Source organism: Schistocerca nitens, chromosome 6, assembly GCF_023898315.1.
Source record: "Schistocerca nitens isolate TAMUIC-IGC-003100 chromosome 6, iqSchNite1.1, whole genome shotgun sequence".
NCBI lineage: Eukaryota > Metazoa > Arthropoda > Insecta > Orthoptera > Acrididae > Schistocerca > Schistocerca nitens.
In genome coordinates, this window is record NC_064619.1 from 678,622,697 (window position 1) to 678,644,792 (window position 22,096).

At 43.1% G+C, this 22,096-nt stretch overlaps 1 protein-coding gene across 1 annotated transcript in view; it reads left to right on the forward strand.

Annotated features, from left to right (window-relative positions):
• Positions 1-22,096, forward strand: part of LOC126262441 (UDP-glycosyltransferase UGT5-like) — a 175,518-nt gene that overhangs the window by 101,649 nt on the left and 51,773 nt on the right. Inside the window, exon 5 of the mRNA XM_049959093.1 lies at positions 12,091-12,313. Within this exon, the coding sequence (XP_049815050.1) occupies positions 12,091-12,313 (223 nt within the window). The remainder of the gene's footprint in view (positions 1-12,090; positions 12,314-22,096) is intronic.

Here is a 22,096-nt window from a genome sequence, read left to right on the forward strand (position 1 = left end):
CTTCAGCAATTCATCTGACTTTAAAAACTATAGGAACATTCACAAGTACAACACTAGAAGGAAAAATGTTCTGTGTCACCCTTTAATGAACTTAACTTTGGCACAAAAATGGCTGAAATATGCAGCTATAAAACTCGTTGATGATATGTCCATGGAAATAACATGTATGACAGATAGAAAGTATTTTCAAATGTAGATTAAAGATGAATCTCCTTAACCACTTGTTGTATACCACAGAGGAATTCTTGAGTGTAAATGATTTTTAATGTTTAAAGAAAGAGCTATGTAAATTTTTAGTCGTTTATGTGCATGTGCATATGTTCCATATGGTAATGTTTATCATCAGTATGATCTAGAAGTACATGACTAACTAACTACTTAACTAATTGACTAACTAACTACCTAAAACAGGTTCCTGCAGCTCCAGCCAGTGTATCTGGGCGCACATAAGCTTTAGCAACTCCTGGTCTCAGATATGATAACATCTGTTCAAACTATGTTCATTCACAAAATGCTCTACATTTCTTATGAAGGTCAGTTGTGTATTACTTGGTACTCTCTGGACAACAATGAACTCAGATACTTGTCATTCACAGTCACTTTTTGAGAAGCATAGATGGATTAATGTTATTGATTTAGCTTTATTGCATTATTAAACAGTTGTTAAGAGTTCCTGATTCCATTCCTACTAAAGAAATTTTGCTTTTAATTCCTCAGAATGGTGTTTCCATAGACATAGCATATTTGATACACTGGACAACTGACAGTAGATACCATTTTACTCTGTTCATTTGTAGTTCCAAAACCATTTTACATTGTTCTGACAGGGGAAATGTAATCATATAACATTCAGAAAGTCGGGAAAAGGCAGTGACAACTTGTGCAAAATTATGCCAGTGTGCCAGTGTACTACAATGTGATGTCCTATAGCCTTTTGACTTACAGTGGTAGTAGTTACAGCGAAACTGAATATATTAACCCTTTAACTGCTATTATCCCATTTGCAGATTGACTACAATACAGCGTTTAGTTCAAGGTTATTTCATTTTATTTTTAATTTTACATCCGTTTTCCCAGTCTCTTCATTAGTCAGGTAACACAAAAATAAATGCAGGATGAAGGAAAATAATTTTACAGTTAATGAGTTAATTTTACATATTTAAATTCAGTTCTGTGACGCCACGTTCAATCACATCCCAGATGTGTTTGATCGGGTTCAGATCTGGCGAGTTGGGGGGCCACCACATCAGGTGGAACGCGCCACTGTGTTCCTCGAACCACTCTATCACACCCCTGGCCTTACGACTCTGCCTTCTGGAAACATCATTGTCAAGAAGGGGTGTACGTGGTCTGCAACCAGTGTACGATACTCATTGGCCGTTATGGTGCTTTGCACGAGCTTCACGCGTCCCACAGATTCCCACGTGGATGCTCCCCAGAGCATAATGGAGCCGCTGCCAGCTTGTCTCCGTCCTGTAATACAGGTGTCAAGGAGCTGTCCGCCTGGAAAACGACGGATTCTCGCCATCCAGTCGGCGCAAATATCCAGTGCCGATATCGTGGTGTTAATATTGGGACACGCATGGGTCGTCAGCTGCAGAGGACCTTCGTTAGGAGTGTTCGGTTCACTATGTGTCCAGAAACGCTTGTACTTTGCCCAGCATTAAAGTCTGATGTTAGTTCCGCTACTAGGCGCCGCCTGTCCTGTTCTAGCATTCTGCCGAGTGTACGACGTCCGACATCTGTAATGAGGAGTTGCCGCTCAACTTGACGACGTCTGTACGTGGTTTCACCTTGGCTTCGCCACATCTTTAACACACTCACCACAGCACTTCTCGAACACCCGACAAGTCGTGCCGTTTTCGAAATTCTCGTGCCGAGCCTCCGGGCCATCACAGTCTGTCCTCGGTCAAACTAACCTCCCCATCGCACCCCCCTCAGATTTAGTTATAAGTTGGCACAGTGGATAGGCCTTGAAAAACTGAACACAGATCAATCGAGAAAACGGGAAGAAGTTGTGTGGAACTGTGGAAAAAATAAGCAAAATATACAAACTGAGTAGCCCACGCGCAAGATAAGCAACATCATGGATCATGCGAACTCAGGAGCGCGGTGGTCTCGTCGTTAGCGTGTGCAACTGTGGAACGAGAGATCCTTGGTTCAAGTCTTCCCTTGAATGAAAAATTTACTTCTTTTATTTTCGCAATGTTATTATCTGTTTGTTCGTTCATTGACGTCTCTGTTCACTGTAATAAGTTCAGTGTCTGTGTTTTGTGACCGCACCGCATAAGCGTGCGATTAGTAGACGAAAGGACCTGCCTCTCCAATGGGAACCGAAAACATTTGACCGCAAGGTCATAGTTCAACCGATTCCTCCACAGGAAAACACGTCTGATATATTCTACACGACACTGCTGACGGCATGTGCGTCACATGACAGGAATATGTTGTCGACCCACCTAACTTGTACACTTGGCGAATGGGTAAAAAGATTCTTCTACCTTGCCCGATTTAGGTTTTCCTGTGGATGTGATAATCACTCCCAAAAAAGTGATGAGTTTGTCACGTAAACTGCAACAGATGAATGCAACAGTTTCACAGTCGCACAGTTTTCCCTGTACTCTGTCAAAACATATGTTTTTAACGTTTTCAAATTTTTCGGTTTAGGTGTAGCGTCGCCATACTACGGCGCAGTTACCTCACATCAGACGGACGGACGGACAGATAATAATTGTCTGAAAATAAAAAAAATAAAGTTTTCACTCGAAGGTAGTCTTGAACCAAGGACCTCTCGTTCGGCAGCTGCTCACGCTAACCACGGGACCACGGCGCTCCTGAGCTCACATGTCCTTGATATTGCTTATCATGCGCATGGACTACTCAGTTTGTATGTTTTGCTTATTTTTTCCGTAGTTCCACACAACTTCTTCCTGTTTTCTCGATTGATCTGTGTTCAGTTTTTCAAGGCCTATCCACTGTCTCCCCCCCCCCCCCCCCCATGAACCATGGACCTTGCCGTTGGTGGGGAGGCTTGCGTGCCTCAGCGATACAGATAGCCGTACCGTAGGTGCAACCACAACGGACAACATGCTCACTGATACTACATGTACCGTTCACGTTTTTGACTAGCAGTCATTCGTCGGCAGGTGACACTGCCATCGCCTGCACGGGTTCATATCGAAAGTAGGTCGGTGGTCATAATGTTCTGGCTGAACAGTGGACATGCAGTATTACAGGTATTGTAATGGAACATGTTGTAAATAAATAAAAAAAACAACAACACACTCAAATTTTCACGAAAACAAGCGACATTCATTGCTTCAGTGAAAACATTGCCAAGTCCACTTCGGTCAGTTAAACACTGCCGACCAGCGAGCTACTGAGCTCCAAATCCAAATTTTTTGTCCCTCTCTATTGAGCATCTGCACGATTGCTAAAATGCAACACTCGTCTAGAAAAGCCAGAAAGGCTGAACTCGAAATTCACTCAAGGGAACACACATTCGGATTGTTTCAATTTTCTGTACTGCAAGAAAGAACTAGGTTGATCGCAAAGGCTCAGCTTCTCGCGACTTAAGAAATACACTACCCCAACGCCACTCCTGCCCCAGAGGGCACACGACTTTACTCGCCACGAAGGCTGGCGGCCTACCCCTCCAATTTGCGAGCGTCCAAAATGCTTTCCAAAATTATTTGGCCTTTACGCATCCCATCTAATCAGAATCGGGAGTAAAGTATAGGCATTTTATTTGGCCATTTGCAGCTCCGAATAATAGAGCTTTTGTGAGGTGGTGCTTCCGGAGGACTTTTACAAGTGCTTTTGCAATAGGCGCTGCAGAATACTGATCACCATGTTAAGCTACAAGCGTTTATGCCAGCCATGTAGGCACCGGCCAAAATTCATTTGGGAGGACTAGGGAAAGACGGACCCGTCGCCACCAGGCTGGAGAAAACTTTGCGCCAGATACTGGCAGTGGTGGAAACTATGGCCACTTCACCAGCGCACAGGCGTGGCCTGGAAATGATAAACCATTGGTAAGAAATGTAGTCACCACATTCGTAATTCTATGGATTTTCTTCAGAGACTAAGAAATGTCGGGCTAAATAGTACGGATGTGCTCTTTTGCTTTGACGTGGTATCATTATATACCAGTGTAGCTTTAAAGCGCTCTTTATCTCTTATCAGCCAACATTTTGATAAGAACATTACGGCCTTATTTGAACATGTGATTTTGTTATCTTACTTTCAGTTTAATGGTGAATTTTACGAGCAGATTGATAGAGTTGCTATGGGAAGCCCTCTCTTCTCTCTGGTAGATAAATTGTTCATGGAAGACTTCGAGGACAAAGCACTGGACTCAGCAAGTTCTGCTACCGTGTAATCATACAAAAAAGTGTCTTTCTGTCCACATATACGCAATATGTTAAATTTATATATGTTGAACGTGAACTGCCAATCCGTGTACCAAGTGTCGATCCTCTGCAAGTCTTCCTGCATTTCGTTAAAATTTATCTGCGTTGCGGTTTCTCTGCTTAGTACAGCATCACCGAGGAAAAGCCTAGTGGAACCCCAGAGGTCGCCCACCTGTGAAAAGTAATGGTCCTATAACAATCCCTAGCGGCCGCCCGAAGTTAATTTCATTCTAAAGATTTATTTCCTTTGAGTATGACGTGATGTGTTCTGTATGCTAGACTCTTCAATCCAATCACAAAGCTGGTCTGTTATTCCACACGGTCTTATTTAGTTGATTAGGCGGCACTGCGAAACTATATCGAATGCTTTACGGAAGTCAAGGAAGTCGTCATGAACTGGGGCGCCAGTATTTGTTGATTTCTGGGTCTCGTGGGCGAACAGGGTGAACTGAGTTTTCCAATATCGTTGTTTCCGACACATATGTTAATCCCTGCAGAGGTGGTTTTCGGTCTCCAGAAATTTCATGATATGCAAGCATAAAACTTGTTCGCAAATTCTACAATAGGCAAAAGTCACAGATATGGATTTATAGCTTCGACCATCTGTTCGACGACACTTCTTGGAAACGGGAATGAGCTGCGCTTTTTTCCAACAGTTTGGAACATTTTGCTTCTCCAGTGGCCTACGGTAGTCTGCTACTAGAAGACGAGCGAGCTCTTTCGCATAAACTTTGTAGACTGGTATTGTATCTCGTCGTGTCCAGTGGCCTCTTCTTTGCTGAGCCTATCATGTGCCTGACGGCCTCAGCTTGCCAGGTGAAATAAATTAATAAGTTAATAAAAATAAATAAAACTACAATGACGTGTCTAATGCGTGAGACGCTTGCAGGTACAGTCGAAAAAGTAAAGTCCATAAAATAAATACCTTTCTAATACAAGGCGGCAGTTTGTCTCCAGTTCTCTTAAGCTGTGTATTACAATAAATTGTAAGAATTTGGAATTCAAATTTAAAACAATATCACGTATCTACAGTGAAATAGGGAAGTAATAAACAGTGTATCGATATAAGCGTCTGCAAGGGAGGGGGTAGGGACCCCCCCCCCCCACACACTCCCCCCCCCCCCCCTCAACTCCCGTGAATCACAGTACACAGTTTTTATTCATATATTAAGCGGATAACCGTGAATTCCCTGAAATATAATAAGTATTTTTGTTTTAGTTCTTATGGCGTGACATGTCTCGAAACTGACCAACTCAGTTATTGGAAGAGAACCGCCAGGCATTTGCAGATGATTTTGTTGTACTGCCTGAAAATCTAGCAGATGCAGAAATACGAGACAATCTCTTGGAAGAGACAGACAGTAAAGCTCACTCAGGAATCTCTGTAGCGGAAAACAAATTTATTAAAAACATAAAAAAGGCACTGCTACCAGAATTTTACAGACAGGCCATGTTCAGTCAGAATGGATCAAATATCAGGAAGAAATGAGTCAAGAAATTGGGTTATATTTCATAAATGAAAGAGGATACAAAAGGTAAAAAGCGTAACGATCACAAAAAATTATTTGCATTAAAAAGTTCGTATCAAGAAAAGCAAAGAATCCGGAATGCCTCTACGCAAGTGACTGCCTAGCGCTCAGGTATAAATTAGACAGAAATAATTAGAGGAAGAATCATGACGAATAATTTAGATCTAATAAGAATCGTGGAAAAGGGGCAACGAAAAGCAAAGAAAAATAACAGAAACAGACTGACATTAGTTGGACTTTATACAGTGTGAATGACAATAGACTGACAAAATATTATTTTGAACTATCACCGGGAAAAGAAATTAACAAGCAACCAAGTCACAGCAGCTAAAAATATTGAAAGATTCACGAAATATAAGAAGAAGAAGCAGATATTTTAGAGAGGAAAATGTTAGGTGTAGGAGGAGACCAAGACAGGAGCAGTCAGACAATGAATGTGAAGTGCTCTGAAGAGTGAAAAACAGAGATGTGGTGAAAGGGTGTAAGACTGTTGAAGGAAAATAGAACAAAAGAGAAGCGACTGGAACTTTCACGTGAGCCATTGTTCGCCAGCACGGAATAAATAAATAAATATCCAGTCGACTGCTGCATATGTCCCATAGTTTCACTAAGTTACACCAGTAGAATGTTTGACTCTACTGGGGAGTTACATGGTGAGAAGCTTTCTTTGATCTGTTTGTATAAGTGGAATATTTTCGAAAGATGGCTGTCAATGAACAATACTTGAAGTTTTCTGATCAAGGCTTCAGACAAGATTAATCATATTAGTCATATTATCATCTGACACAGTTCAACTTAGATCCGTATAGACGTTTGTTACCGTATTACTTAATCATTCAAACCTCTGACGCTTCAGGTATTTATATTTTGCTTAACATAGATAAATGACCTAACCTGTTCCACTTAAGACAGTATATGCCTTGCTGCATACTCATTTTATAAAAATGCCTGTTTAAATACCCATTAGTTAAATTCCGGGCAATCCATTCGTCCATTTCCAATATTCCACACTCTCGACCAACCTGCATCTAAATACTTATTTGGGCCGTGTTGTTTGACACAGATCCCCTTTTACAAACTTACCCTAAAAATTAATGACCGTATACCTATCCTTACCACAACAAATGTGTATCTACTGAATAACACCGAGTTGTCACCAATTCCAGTTACTTACAAAATAGTATTAAGCTTCATTTAGCAGAATATAGGTAAAGCGTCACAGAGAAAACCTAGGACGTTCTTCACTTCACGAGAATAGGTCAATACTTGTTCACTTTTATTTTGACTTGGTTCATCCATAATTTGAAAGCATTCAGCGGTACCTAACTGAAATAGTAATAAATATGACCCCATATAAAGTATTTTAATTTCGAAGCATGGTGTTCATTTCTTTTTCTGTACCTGGTGAACGTGTTTCTTAAGATCTCGGTGTGGATACAAAAAAAAAAAAAAAAAAAAAAAATGGTTCAAATGGCTCTGAGCACTATGGGACTCAACTTCTGAGGTCATTAGTCCCCTAGAACTTAGAACTAGTTAAACCTAACTAACCTAAGGACGTCACACACATCCACGCCCGAGGCAGGATTCGAACCTGCGACCGTAGCGGTCTCGCGGTTCCAGACTGCAGCGCCTAGAACCGCACGGCCACTTCGGCCGGCGGTGTGAATACAGTCGTTTAATCTTCTTGGTAGCTGAATATGCTAGCAAATAACTGATTTAGATCTGAACTGCCCCCATCCATTCTGGTGGTTCGTTGTTTGTGTAAGGTGTAATAGCAAGCGTAATATGTCATGTTCAGTGTATTGTGTAACCATTTGGGTTACTGTCAATCTCATTTTATTGATACACCTGCATGATACCCTGCATGGCGTGTGGAATTCAGTAGGCTCGTCATCGCTTACGTCACCGAATTAACGTCGTCGTAGCACGCCAACAAAACTTTACTTGCTGCTGCGAGAAATAACTTGCACCGCATCTCTTGTTGTAGTTTTTGTCATTTTCGTTATTATGCTTGTTATTAAGTTGAAAGCATGAAGTGTTTGTATTTGAGTAGACTTTTGTCCAGCAAAATAACATAGAAATATGGCTCTGCCCCATACTTCTACTTGCATAATATTGTGGCTAAAAATTACTCCATACATTTCATCAACATAACAATTTTCAGAAGGTTCTGTACGGTCATAAACATCGTAAGTCCGAGCTACTTCAGCCACCTGGGATGTGTCATTCCTCACCTGCCTCTTTACTGCGTTTAATTCCTTTTCCGTATTTCCTGTCTCATCATTTAGATGGGTTTAGACATTTTCTTGCCGTTTAGGCACATCTTGTGTCCAGACTTCCAGGATTTGTCCTAATTCATCTATAACAGCTTGTGTTGAAGTGCTGATTATACTACCGTACAATACAGTCTGAGGAATCTATTACTTATTGTGAAGCGGCTTAGTTGCAAACGTTTCACAGATGGTATTGGCGCGACACTCAACATCATAAAATACTTCTGTGTGAAACAAATGCAAGACACTACTGAAACTGCGTGTGCTTAGAAACGTTAAGTGCCGTCTTGCGGTTCTTTTGAAAAACGCATTGTGACTACGTACTAAATAAAAAAAATTATATACAGCTAATTTTTCGAAATTTGAGTCTCAACTAAGAAGATTTTACTGCTACCGAAGCCAGGACTGGTACTAAGACTGAATGAGCAATGTACAGGGTGATTCAAAAAGAATACCACAACTTTAGGAATTTAAAACTCTGCAACGACAAAAGGCGGAGCTAAGCACTATCTGTCGGCGAATTAAGGGAGCCATAAAGTTTAATTTAGTTGTACATTTGTTCGCTTGAGGCGCTGTTGACTAGGCGTCAGCGTCAGTTGATGCTAAGGTGGCGACTGCTCAACAGAAAGCAGTTTGTGTTATTGAGTACGGCAGAAGTGAATCGACGACAGTTGTTCAGCGTGCATTTCGAACGAAGTATGGTGTTAAACCTCCTGATAGGTGGTGTATTAAACGTTGGTATAAACAGTTTACAGAGGATGGGTGTTTGTGCAAAGGGAAATGTTCTGGACGGCCGAGAACGAGTGATGAAAATGTAGCACGCATCCAGCAAGCATTTGTTCGCAGTCCAGGAAAATCGACTCGCAGAGCTAGCAGAGAGTGTCTGGAGGGGGCCATATTGAACATTTCTGAACTTGTTTGATGATTTGAAACGAGAAATAACAGCAGCTATCCAAACTGTTACGCCTGATATGCTACAGAGAGTGTGGAACGAGTTGGAGTATCGGGTTGATATTGCTCGAGTGTCTGGAGGGGGCCATATTGAACATCTCTGAACTTGTTTGTGAGTGAAAAAAAACCTTTTTAAATACTCTTTGTAATGATGTATAACAGAAGGTTATATTATGTTTCTTTCATTAAATACACATTTTTAAAGTTGTGGTATTCTTTTTGAATCACCCTGTATATTGGCTTACCTTATGTTGTAGAGATTAACAATGGCGTCTTCTTAAAAATGTATGAGTTACAATTTCACCTTTTTTCATGTCTTTTTCCTTGATTTTATTGTTTTCACGTGGATTTACTTCTCTTTTTAAAACAGATTTTTCACCCTTTCAAAACTCACAGATCAGATTAACTTCACATGTACGAGTCATTGGCAGGTATGAAAAAAGAAACGGACAGCCTTGAAACACACGTCATATTAATGATCTATTTCAACTGTCCTATTAGCGATCGCCAGTTTAACTCTGCTGGAGAGTTATACTCACAGTGAATAGAACATCTTCAATTTAAATGAAATATTTTATGTTTCTGGAGTAACTGGCTTGGTTCCTTATTTTAGCGACCGTGTCAGCTTCAAATATCTAACGCGAACCAGTAATGGTGGTTAAACAGACATTGCCCAAGACAGTTATTCGCCTTCACACCATCAGAGTTAGCCGCATTTCCGCTGTAAAACATGCCAATAACATGGGTATTAGTCGTACAAAATTAAAGAATATGACACAGTGTTTGAACAAAAATGAATAATTATTCTCACTTAAAGAAACTTCCATTGATGCAGGCATCTTAACAGATCGCCTCTAGGAGGAGAAAAGGTAAAGACGGAAATGACAAGTGAAATGTGTCTGACAAGACGGATATAGCTTTACAAAAATAAGCCATTTACTGAACTGATTACCGAGCGAGGTGACACAGTGGTTAGCACACTGGACTCGTATTCCGGAGGACAACGGTTCAAACCCGCCTCCGGCAAACCTGATTTAGCTTATCCATGATTTTCCTAAATCGCTTCAGGCAAATGCCAGGATTGTTCCTTTCAAAGGGCACGGCCGACTTCCTTCCCCATCCTTCCCTAATCCGTTTGGACCAATGACCTCACTGGTCCCCTCACCCAAATCAATCAACCAAACAACCAATCTGAACTGATTACACCAGACTTTACGCATTATGACTGTATGTTTCATATACGTGAGTCTTTTCCTCATCATAAATAACACGCTTTACAGTCAGTCAATTTTTTTTTTGCACTAAAAAGTAGTTTTTTCAAAGAAAGGAAAAAAGAACAAAGAAAATTACTAATATGTTGTTACACTACTAGCCATTAATATTTCTACACCACGAAGATGACGTGCTACAAACGCCAAATTTAACCGACAGGAAGAAGATGCTGTGATATGCAAATGATTAGCTTTTCAGAGCATTCACACAAGGTTGGCGCCGGTGGCGACATCTACAACGTGCTGACATGAGGGAAGTTTCCAACCGATTTCTCATACACGAACAGCAGTTGACCGGCGTTGCCTGGGGAAACGTTGTTGTGATGCCTCTAGTAAGGACGAGAAATGCGTACCATCACGTTTCCGACTTTGATAAAGGTCGGATTGTAGCCTATCGCGATTGCGGTTTGTCGCATGGCGACATTGCTGCTCGCGTTGGTCGAGATCCAACGACTGTTAGTAGACTATGGAATCGGTAGATTCAGGAGGGTAATATGGAACGCCGTGCTGGATCCCAACGGCCTCGTATCACTAGCAGTCGAGATGACAGGCATCTTATCCGCATGACTGTAGCGGATCTTGCAGCTACGTCTCGATCCCTGAGTCAACAGATGGGGACGTTTGCAAGACAACAACCATCTGCACGAGCAGTTCGACGACGTTTGCAGTAGCACGGACCATCAGCACGGAGACCATGGCTGCAGTTACCATTGACGCTGCATTACAGACAGGACCTGGGTGCACGAATGGAAAAACGTCATTTTTTCGGATGAATCAAGGATCTGTTAACAGCATCATGATGGTCGCATCCATGTTTGCCGACATCGCGATGGACGCACATTGGAAGCGTGTATTCGTCATCGCCATACTGGTGTGTCACCCGGCGTGATGGCATGGGGTGCCATTGGTTACACGTCTCGGTCACCTCTTGTTCGCATTGACGGCACTTTGAACAGTGGGCGTTACATTTCAGATGTGTTACGACCCGTGGCTCTACCCTTTATTCGATCCCTGCAAGATAGTGCACGACCGCATGTTGCAGGTCCTGTACGGGCCTTTCTGGACACAGAAAATGTTCGACTGGTGCCCTGGCCAGCACATTCTCCAGATCTCTCACTAATTGAAACCGTCTGGTCAATGGTGGCCGAGCAACTGGCTCGTCACAATACGCCAGTCACTACTCTTGGTGAACTGTGGTATCGTGTTGAAGCTGCATGGGCAGCTGTACCTGTACACGCCATCCAAGTTCTGTTTGACTCACTGCCCAGGCGTATCAAGGCCGTTATTACGGCCAGAGGTGGTTGTTCTGGGTACTGATTTCTCAGGATCTATGCACCCAAATTGCGTGAAAATGTAATCGCATGTCAGATCTAGTATAATATATTTGTCCAATGAATACCCGTTTATCACCTGCATTTATTCTTGGTGCAGCAATTTTAATGGCCGGTAGTGTATGACAGCATGTTTTCTTTAATAAGACCACGACCGACTGGTACCATACGCAGACTCTCGACTATAGGTATAAGGTAAATGACGTTTTGGATTGTCTCCCGCAGTACCTTAGTGAGCAGACCTTTGTTGTACCTATAACACTGATTCTACTCAGCTTCGGGTGTGAGCAAGTGCTCCACTGATGATGCTGTTGCTGTTGTAGGAAATTCAGAAATTCATGGACGGCAGCCCGGGAGGCGTGGTGTACTTCAGTCTCGGCACCAAGATCCGTGCGGATTGGTTCTCTTCAGAGAAGTTGCGGGCGGTGCTGGACACGTTCTCCAGCCTGGAGCAGCGCGTGCTCTGGAAGGTGGACGCCACCGGCCTGCCACCGCTGCCGGACAACGTCAAAGCGACGACGTGGCTGCCGCAGAACGACGTGCTCAGTGAGTCAGCTGTTGATCTGCGCTTCACGATATCAGGGCTGTCTTCTAAGTTCTTATCCTAATTCATACTGGTATACACTGATGAGCCACTACATTATGACCAGCAGCTTAATAGCTTGTTTGGCGGTCTTTGGAACGAACTACTGATTCTGTGTATCAAAGATCCAACAATTTGTTGATATGTTTCCGGAGAAATTCGGCATTAGATGTCTACGGACGGGTCATGTAATTCGCGTAAATAATGGATGCTGATTTGTGAACGCGGTGATGGCGCCCCGATAGCGACCCAAATGGATCCCATAGGATTTACATAAGGTGAATTTGGTCGCCAAGACATCAATAGGAGTTCTCTACAATGCTGCTCAAACCACTGTAGAGCGGTGCTAGCTCCGAGGCTTGGACAGTTACATTGCATCACCCTCGGGGAAGACATCAAGCCTGAAGAGATGCAGATGGTTCAAGGCTGTCAGCGTGTCTTCGATTACTACCACATGTCGCATGCAATAGCACGGGAATGTCTTCCACAGCGTAATAGTGCTCCCACCAGCCTGCGTCTGTGGCGCGCAGTGCGTTTCAAGCCGCCATTCGCATCGATAACGGCGTTTGTGGAGACGACCATCGACCTAGTGTAGCAAAAATCGTGATTCACCCAAGGAGCCGACACGTTTCCATTGATCGACCGTCGAACCTCAATGGTCCCGTGTCCACTGCAATTGTAACTGATGATGTCTTTGGGTCAACATGTGAACACGTAGGGATGGTCTGCTGTGGAGCTCTGTGTTCAACAAAGTACGATGAACGGCTACTTAACAGAGCTAGCAATATTCCGAACCGCACTTGCTGTGAAGAGCTGTGGGCGTCAAAACCATTTACCGGCTAGTTGTAGTGTCACTGTCCTTATGCCTCTTTCCGTGGATGCTCACGACAGTAACACGTGACCATTCGACCAGTTTCACCGTTTCCTGGATACTCGTTCACAGGCTTTGCTTAATAATAATCTGAATAATCTGCCTTTGTCAAAATCGCTTATGTCAATGGATTTCCCCATTTGCAGCCCACATTTTGGCTAGGGTGATCCATCCCACCCTCTCCATGTCTGCTTTGTCTACATACTTTTGTTACCGTGTCACGTGCCCACAACGCCACAAGGCGGTATCCAATGTCTCTAGGCAGTGGTCGTAATGTTATCAGTGTAAATAATTTCATTTGAAAAACTGATTCACACAGTACTGGTTTTCCGCAATCATATTTATTTTATAGTTCGTTGTAGACCTGATTTTGCCTTTTTAGAAAATCCTTAGACAGCTTGAAAGTAAACGGACAGTCCACCCAACATCAATGAGAATTAACAGCTATTAAAAGACTGTTTTTCGAAAGATATGTGATCTTATATCACTAAATATCTGTACGTAATATATAGGCATACTAAAACACACAAAAAATCTACAAACAAACAAATCTTATGGCATATTATACTCGAAGATTGAAAGTATGAGAATGTACATGCCGCAACAGTAGTTAAGTGAATATTTGGGCTCAGACTACTCTGTTAAATGGACTGTATGGGAAAACTGTGGTGAAAAATGTGGTGAACAGGCAAAAAAAGGAGACGGGAGTCAAAGGGGAAGGAAGGATCAGTACAGTGTGGCGAGTCGCGAACGGCTATACTGTTTATGATTAGCATGTTATCTTATGGTTGGGAAAATACTAACTGGCTGCTATTACTTTAGCAAGGATGAATAATGGAACTGTATTCGAACATGGAGGATTAAGTCATGGGTCTGTCACTCTTCTTTACTGATAGAGTTCCAGGTAATGTTAGTTTTCTACCTTTATTTGGTCTGTGGGGGACATAACATCTATATCATAAGAATAACATATAACATTAATTTGAGGCATGCTCAGCAAGGTGGAATCTTTATTTTTCAGTCACCAGCTTCTTTCATGTTCAATCAGTCTACCAGTTATAGCCCTAACTGACTTACATATAATTTGCCACACAAATTAAAGGGTATCCTGTGGATTCCACTTTGTTCTGAAGATGGAAATTTTTTTTCATTTCTTTACAGAGAGTGGGCAACGAGTATTTCTGGTACAGAAATCTGCTGTATTGATCCTGGATTTTAATTTGCAGCTAAGTACTGTCTCTTCCGTCTACTTACTGCGTTATGCGTTAGGGTAGGACTGTAACACTTACTACCGGTTTAATCTTAAACAGTCTGAAGATGGTCTAAAAAGCTGAACGCAGGTTCCAAACCAACCATAAAATAAATATTATTATGGAACATAAATACTATGTACTTCCGCTTTCAGTATGACTATGTTTTTCTGATCACCAATAGAATACTGCATAAGCAGTTTTATTGTTTCCCAAAATATTTGTGTTTGAAATCTATGTATTTCTCCGGGCGGTGGAACCTATTCTGGCAACATATTTTCCACCCGCATGTTGGTACCTCAAAACCATAGAGCTTCCCACGATCATGGTTCAGATGGTTCAAATGGCTCTGAGCACTATGGGACTTAACATATTAGGTCATCAGTCCCCTAGAACTTAGAACTACTTAAACCTAACTAACCTAAGGACATCACACACATCAATGCCCGAGGCAGGATTCGAACCTGCGACCGTAGCGGTCGCGCGGTTCCATACTGAAGAGCCTAGAACCGCTCGGCCACTTCGGCAGGCTCGCGATGATGAAAATAATCATCCGCATAGTGTTTTGTTTTACAATACGGAACGAAAAGAAGTCGTTAGGGGATAAATCAGGGCCATGCAGGCAGTGAGACATTCGTTGGATGTTTTCCTCCGTCAAATAAGCAGATCGTGCCGTCTGACACCTGTGATTGTCAAGATGAAGTATGAAGCATAATGTCGCAGGTTGTTTTTCCCGGTTTCATTCTTGTTGTAAACAAGTTCTTGTATAGCAATCAGTACTGACTGTCCTTCGATCCTCTACGGGATATACAATGTAACTAAAGAAACAGACAAAAATCTCTCTTGGAAGTGCTTCAAAAACAAACCACTTTTGTTCCCTTCGGTTCATCTTGGAACACACCCGATCAGTTAAGTACTCCTTAGTGCCGGCTCGAATGAATATACACTCTCTGATCAGTGTCCGGACAGCCCTGTGTACTGCGGAATTGATCACCAGGTGACGCGAGAAGCGGACCCACCAGTATGAAAGGAGACGGGGACAGTTTGTTGTGTTACCAGTAGAGAAACAGTAACAGCAGAGTGGATCGATCAGTGGAGCTCAGAGGCGACGTCCACCTTCGAAGTCAGAGTTACAAATCCATTGAGGACATTTTAACCCTTCTAAAGATGACCAAAGCGACTGCTGGTGGTGCAATTGTGAAGAGTAAACGTGAAAGGACAGCCACAGCTTAACTAAGACGAATCAAACCTCATGTACTAACGGTTAGGGATCGCCGACCGTTGCCGAGAGGAACAGTAAAAAATCGCATGAAATCAACGGAAGGATTCACTCGTGAGTTCCAAAGTGTACCAGCAGTCCAGCTACCACAATGACTGTGCGCAGGGAGTTAAAAAGAAGGGCTTAAGTTCCTCATTAACCACAAGTTTCTGTGGTCAGTGCTGGCGGCACTTGATGTGAAGTAAGGAGCGACGGCACTGGTCGGTGGATGACTTGAGTGATTTCGAGCGATTCATCACGCTATGCTCTGTGACAGTCAGGTGGAACTGTTTGTGTTTGGTGGAAGCCTGAAGAAACTTACCTGCCATTACGTGTAGTGCGAGTGGTGAAGTGCAGAAGAGCCGTTACGATAAGGTGTTCTTTGTGGTTGTGGTGCGGTCCCCTTATTGCGCTAAATTCGGAAAGGTTTGAAAACATTTTACAGCACAGTGTACTGCATCGGTACACGATTGGTTCGGGGACGATCATGCATTGTATCACCACGACAGTGCACCCTGTCATAAGGCATGACCAAATCGACTGTTGGTGGTGTGATTGTGAAGAGTAGACAGCAACCAAGACGAAGCAGACCTCATGTAGTTAATGACAATAACATTCCTCGAATGGAATGCCTGCCCAGAGTCACGACCTGAATCCTTTTGGGATGAGTCAGACCGTCGACTTCGCTCCAGACCCCATCGTCCGACTTCAGTACTTTAATTGGTTTCTGCTCTTTGCGAAGTGTGGGCCGCCATTCTTCACAGACACTGAGGCACCTTACTGAAAGTGTGCCCAGCAGAGTTCAAGCCGTCATAAATGCGAAGCCCATAGTGATGTCCAGTCATACACTATGCGACCCCCAAAAACATACGTTTTTCATATTAGGTGGGGTGTCCTGCCACCTACTGCCAGGTACATATCAACGATGTCAGTAGTCATTAGAAATCATGGAAGGGCAGAATGGGGCGCTCCGCGGTACTCACGGACTTCGAACGTGGTCAGGGGATTGGGTGTCACTTGTGCCATACGTCTATAAGCTAGATTTTCACACTCCTAAACACTCCTAGGTCCACTGTTTCCGATGTGATAATGAAGTGGAAACGTGAAGGGATACGTACAGTACAAATGAGTACAGGCCGACCTTGTCTGTTGACTAACAGAGACCGCCGACAGTTGAAAGAGGGTCGTAATGTGTAATAGCCAGACATCTATCCAGACCATCACACAGCAATTCCATACTGCATCAGGACCCACTGCAAGTACTACGACATTTAGGCAGGAGATGAGAAAACTTGGATTTCATGGTCGAGGGGCTGCTCATAAGCCACACATCACGCAGGTAAATTCCAAAAGACGCCTCGCTTGGTGTAAGGAGCGTAAACATTGGACGTTTGAACAGCGGAAAAACGTTGTGTGGTGTGACGAATCACGCTACACAATGTGGCGATCCGACGGCAGGATGTGGGTATGGCGAATGCCCGGTGAACGTCATCTGCCAGCGTGTGTAGTGCCAACAGTAAAATTCGGAGGCGGTGGCGTAATGGTGTGGCCGTGTTTTTCATGGAGGGGGCTTGCACCCCTTATTGTTTTGCGTGGCACTATCACAGCACAGGCTTACACTGATTTTGTAAACACCTTCTGGTTCCCACTGTTGAAAAGCAATTCGGCGATGGCTATTGCAACTTTCAACACGATCGAGCACCTGTTCATAACGCACGGCACCACAATAACATCTCTGTAATGGACTGGCCAGTACAGAGTCCTGACCTGAATCCCATAGAACACCTTTGGGATGTTGTGGAACGCCGACGTCATACCAGGTCTGATCGACCGACATCGATACCTCTCCTCAGTACAGCCCTCCCTGAAGAATGGGCTGCTACTCCCCAAGAAACCTTCCAGCACCTGATTGAACGCATGCCTGCGACAGTGGAAGCTGTCATCAAGGCTAAGGGTGGGCAAACACCAAACTGAATTCCAGCGTTACCGATGGAGGGTGCCACGAACTTGTAAGTCATTTTCAGCCAGGTTTTCGGATACTTTTGATCACATAGTGTAGGCGTCCTCATACTTTTGATCAGATAGTGTATGTTGGATAAACAAACATTCAAACATTAACAAATGTAGTTTTTGTTTTTCAGTCATTTAAAATCACCTGAAATATGTTGTGAAACCGTTGGCCTACTACCTTAGACAAACCACTAACCACAAGATAAATAAAATAAATCCGTGGAAGTCGCGGATCTGGAACTCTACAGATGGCTGGACTTCTCTAAACAAAACAACGAAGGACAGGTTACCTCAGGTTCCACTCCGTAAACTGTTAGTTCGTAGTTCCACTGCCCTGAGCGGTGACTGCAGTGTAAGGTTACTACCATCGTGGCAGAACATAAAGATGGCCTCAGCCAGAACTTACTTAATCGTAGTTTATTCGAAACTGCTTGATGCTGTCATTTCTCCAGCAGTTTACGATTCGCGATATTTCGGATATTGATGGTTGAAGCTGATGAGTTTAGAATAAAACAGACTGTAACGTAGCTAATTATTCCGAGTTGTCACCTTGCATTGCCCTGGAGCCGGAAGGAGAGGAGGTGTCGGTTCTTATGCTCGCACAGCTGACACTGGCTACTGGGCAGGGCGAGCTGTGTGCTTGCCTACGCTGCGTGCAGTACGTGACACATAGTCTCTATGAATCTGAAGAAGTTCCATTAAGTGTTAATCGATCTTTTTCATACTTAGTATACCAAATTCTATGGATAACTTAACTAAACGGCTAAAATTTCAAATTAATAACTTCAATTCTTTCGGAGATATAAATTCTTACCTGAAACACATAATAACCGTGCTGGCATTGTAAAACCGAGTTAGGTTCGGTAATGTATTCAAATGGCTCCAAGCACTATGGGACTTAACATTGGAGGTCATCAGTCCCCTAGACTTAGAACTGCTTAAACCTAACTAACCTAAGGACAGCATACACATCCATGCCCGAGGCAGGATTCGAACCTGCAGCAGCGCGGTTCCGGACTGAAGCGCCTAGAACCGCTCGGTCACAACGGCCGGCTGTAATGTATTCACCAGTAGTATCAACTGAAACTACAACAAATAGGATACGTTTATGTAATCTAATTTTCTGGAATTTTCTTTAGTTTCATCGCCACAGATTTCTGACGTAGTTGAAAGTATGTTGGAAAATTATTATTTTGTTTTGGTTTGGTTGTGTGGGTGTTTTGGAGAGAGTGAGAGAGTGAATGGAGGATATACGGGAAGTGAGAATGTGATATTTTATCAAAGCTGCGTAAATGTAAGCGTGAGAATTTTGTTGTGTAATAGGGGAATTGTGATGTATGTCCGAGCGAGCTTGATTTTGTGAAAGGCAGGCAGAAGAGGCGTTGAATATTAAATTTAATAGTAATTTGTTTTGTGGAAAGGAATCGTATTTTGTTTTCATTAAATTTTATTTGGTTCAAATGGCTCTGAGCACTATGGGACTCAACTGCTGTGGTTGTCAGTCCCCTAGAACTTAGAACTACTTAAACCTAACTAACCTAAGGACATCACACACATCCATGCCCGAGGCAGGATTCGAACCTGCGACCGTAGCAGTCGCACGGTTCCGGACTGCGCGCCTAGAACCGCGAGACCACCGCGGCCGGCAAATTTTATTTAATTTCAGAATTTCCATATTTGTAGTCTACATTACATGTGATAATCTGAGCAGCTAATATTAGAAATACCGCGAATATAGAAGTGATCGAGGTGATCGGATTGAATGCTTAGCATAATAGCCCGTGGGAATTCAGGATTTCCCGCGCGTTTCATTATAATCTATGAGTGGAAATAGTCGTTCGGGAGCCGTCTTCTGGTAGACACCTATGTTAAATCGCGCTGATCAAATTTGTATCAAAATGAAGAAATCCGCGCTTTTGATTGGTTCTCGGGTAGTTAATGAAAAGTGACTAGTGTTGAGTACTTTCTGAAAGTTTAAGCTTTGTGAGTAGCTGAATGTAGGTGATATTTGCTTGGGAAGATTTCGTGTCGTACATAAAGTGCACGTGGCGTGTTTCGTGCAGATTACGAGGCACTATGGGGAGCACTTCTGTACAAGAGGACTGCCGAACGACGGACTCTGTTAAGCCGCAAATACTCGTGGGTCAGTGACTGTTTAGGACTGAACACCTTCTGTCTGCTTTTGGGTGTGGACTTGTTAGACAGTCAGTAACATTCCATAATTAGCGTCGGGATATTAAATACGGACTTGATAGCCATTTTTCTTGTTTTAGAGACAATAAACCAACTAAAAGGAAATTTTAGGCATTTTTTTCAAACGAGGCATGCTACAATCCCGAACACCCTGATGTGTCGGCAGCTGGGCCAACACCTTGTAGATAGAGGTGGCTTAATGCACGCTAGACTAACGCAGACGGGCGTGAAGTACTGGAACAGGATACGTAATTAATGCTATGAAGAAAAGTACGTAGCTGGTATAATACTTATCTTTAATAACTCATTGTGGTACATCGCACAAAGGAGACTTTAATTACAATCACTGTAAGGCTAATGGCGCCTTGCTAGTTCGTAGCCATTAACTTAGCTGAAGGCTATTCTGTCTCTCGGCTAATGAGAGAGAAAGGCTTCGTACGTCTAGCCGCTAGCTCTGTCGTCCGTACAACTGGGCTGAGTTCGAGTCAGTCTCTCGAGACCTGCCTTGTGGTGGCGCTAGGTTTGCGATCACACAGTGGCGACACACGGGTCCGACATGTACTACAGGACCGCGGCCGATTTAAGCTACCACCTAGCACGTGTGGTGTCTGGCTGTGACACCACACACCCGATAGTTTAACTAACTTACATCTGCTGCCCATGGTTCAAATGGCTCTGAGCACTATGGGACTTAACATCTGAGGTCATCAGTCCCTTAACTTAGAACTACTTAAAACTAACTAACCTAAGGACGTCACACACATCCATTCCCGAGGCAGTATTCGTACCTGCGACCGCAGCAGCAGCGCGGTTCCGGACTGCAGCGCCTAGAACCGCTCGGCCACAGAGGCCGGCGCTGCCCATGGACTGGAGTTATGTGGCCTTTGCGTGGTTGGTATTTAGTCGTATTTTGTCAACGCTGCTTTTGTCGGCCAAACCAATATCCACCATCGCAGAGTGAAGAGACAGACAACCTGAAGCCTGTCCAGGTAGGTGGACAGATTGTTTAAAGGATGGTGAGAGAGCAACCCGGCTCGCCACAAGACTTGTCGCTCGTTGCGTATTGTAATGTTATGTGTGCCTCACTGTTTTTTTTTCTTTTTAACTAATTTGCGCCTGATTTTATTCCGAGAAGCTCAGTAATGTATGCAGATACCGTAAATGTAAATGTAATTCAAAAAGTACTTGAAGTGAAGTGGCCGGCTGGTGTGGCCGAGCGGTTCTAGGCGCTACAGTCTGGGAACCGCGCGACTGCAACAGTCGCAGGTTCGAATCCTGCCTCGGGCATGGATGTGTGTGATGTCCTTAGGTTAGTTAGGTTTAAGTAGTTCTAAGTTCTAGGGGACTGATGACCTCAGAAGTTAAGTCCCATAGTGCTCTGAGCCATTTGAACCATTTGAAGTGAAGTGAAGCGCAGCTGGACAGCAACAAACTCTTTAGCGCGCAAACCCCGCAACGATAGTAATTGTGAATCTTTGAGTATGGATTTAAAAAAAAAGACAAGTGATTTATTAAAAAAAAGAGGACTGTTAATCTGTATCTTGTGGAAAGAGGATGTGTTGCTAGGCCGTCGCTCAGAACGTATTGTTACATTTAATGAAAATTGATATTTTAGTGATAAAACCGAGTAAAGTATGTGTAAGAGTTGCCAAACATTTATGTATACAAATTTTCTGGAAGTGAAGAATAGAAATATCTTGTTTTTGGAAAAGGAGGTGAACTTCATTACCGTTGCCGTCGATCAATCGACAGAATTGTAAGTGTACAAAGTTCACTAGAATACAGGAAAAGAAATGCATTCTCTACAGTTTTCATTCAATAAGTAACAACCTCTCTTAATTTCTTAATTACAGTAATTGGATTATTTTCTTGTGCTCAACTCCACAGACCAATTTTGATGTAGTAGGACGTGTAGTTTGAAGAAAGTTTGTTCTCACGAAAAGCAGATTTCTGTTTGATCGTATTTACTTACAACAGTGGTCCCTTAGGTACGAAAACTTGGGCTCAGAGCTATCCGCAATACGGCGAAGTAACTAACAGAGTCGTATTTTAAACCTTAAAGAGCAATAACTTCCTCCAAATTGTAATACGTCACCAACTGGTGCAGAAGCGCATCGTTCAAGGAGGCAGCGACCAAAATTCAGGTACCAGTTAGGACTTAAAG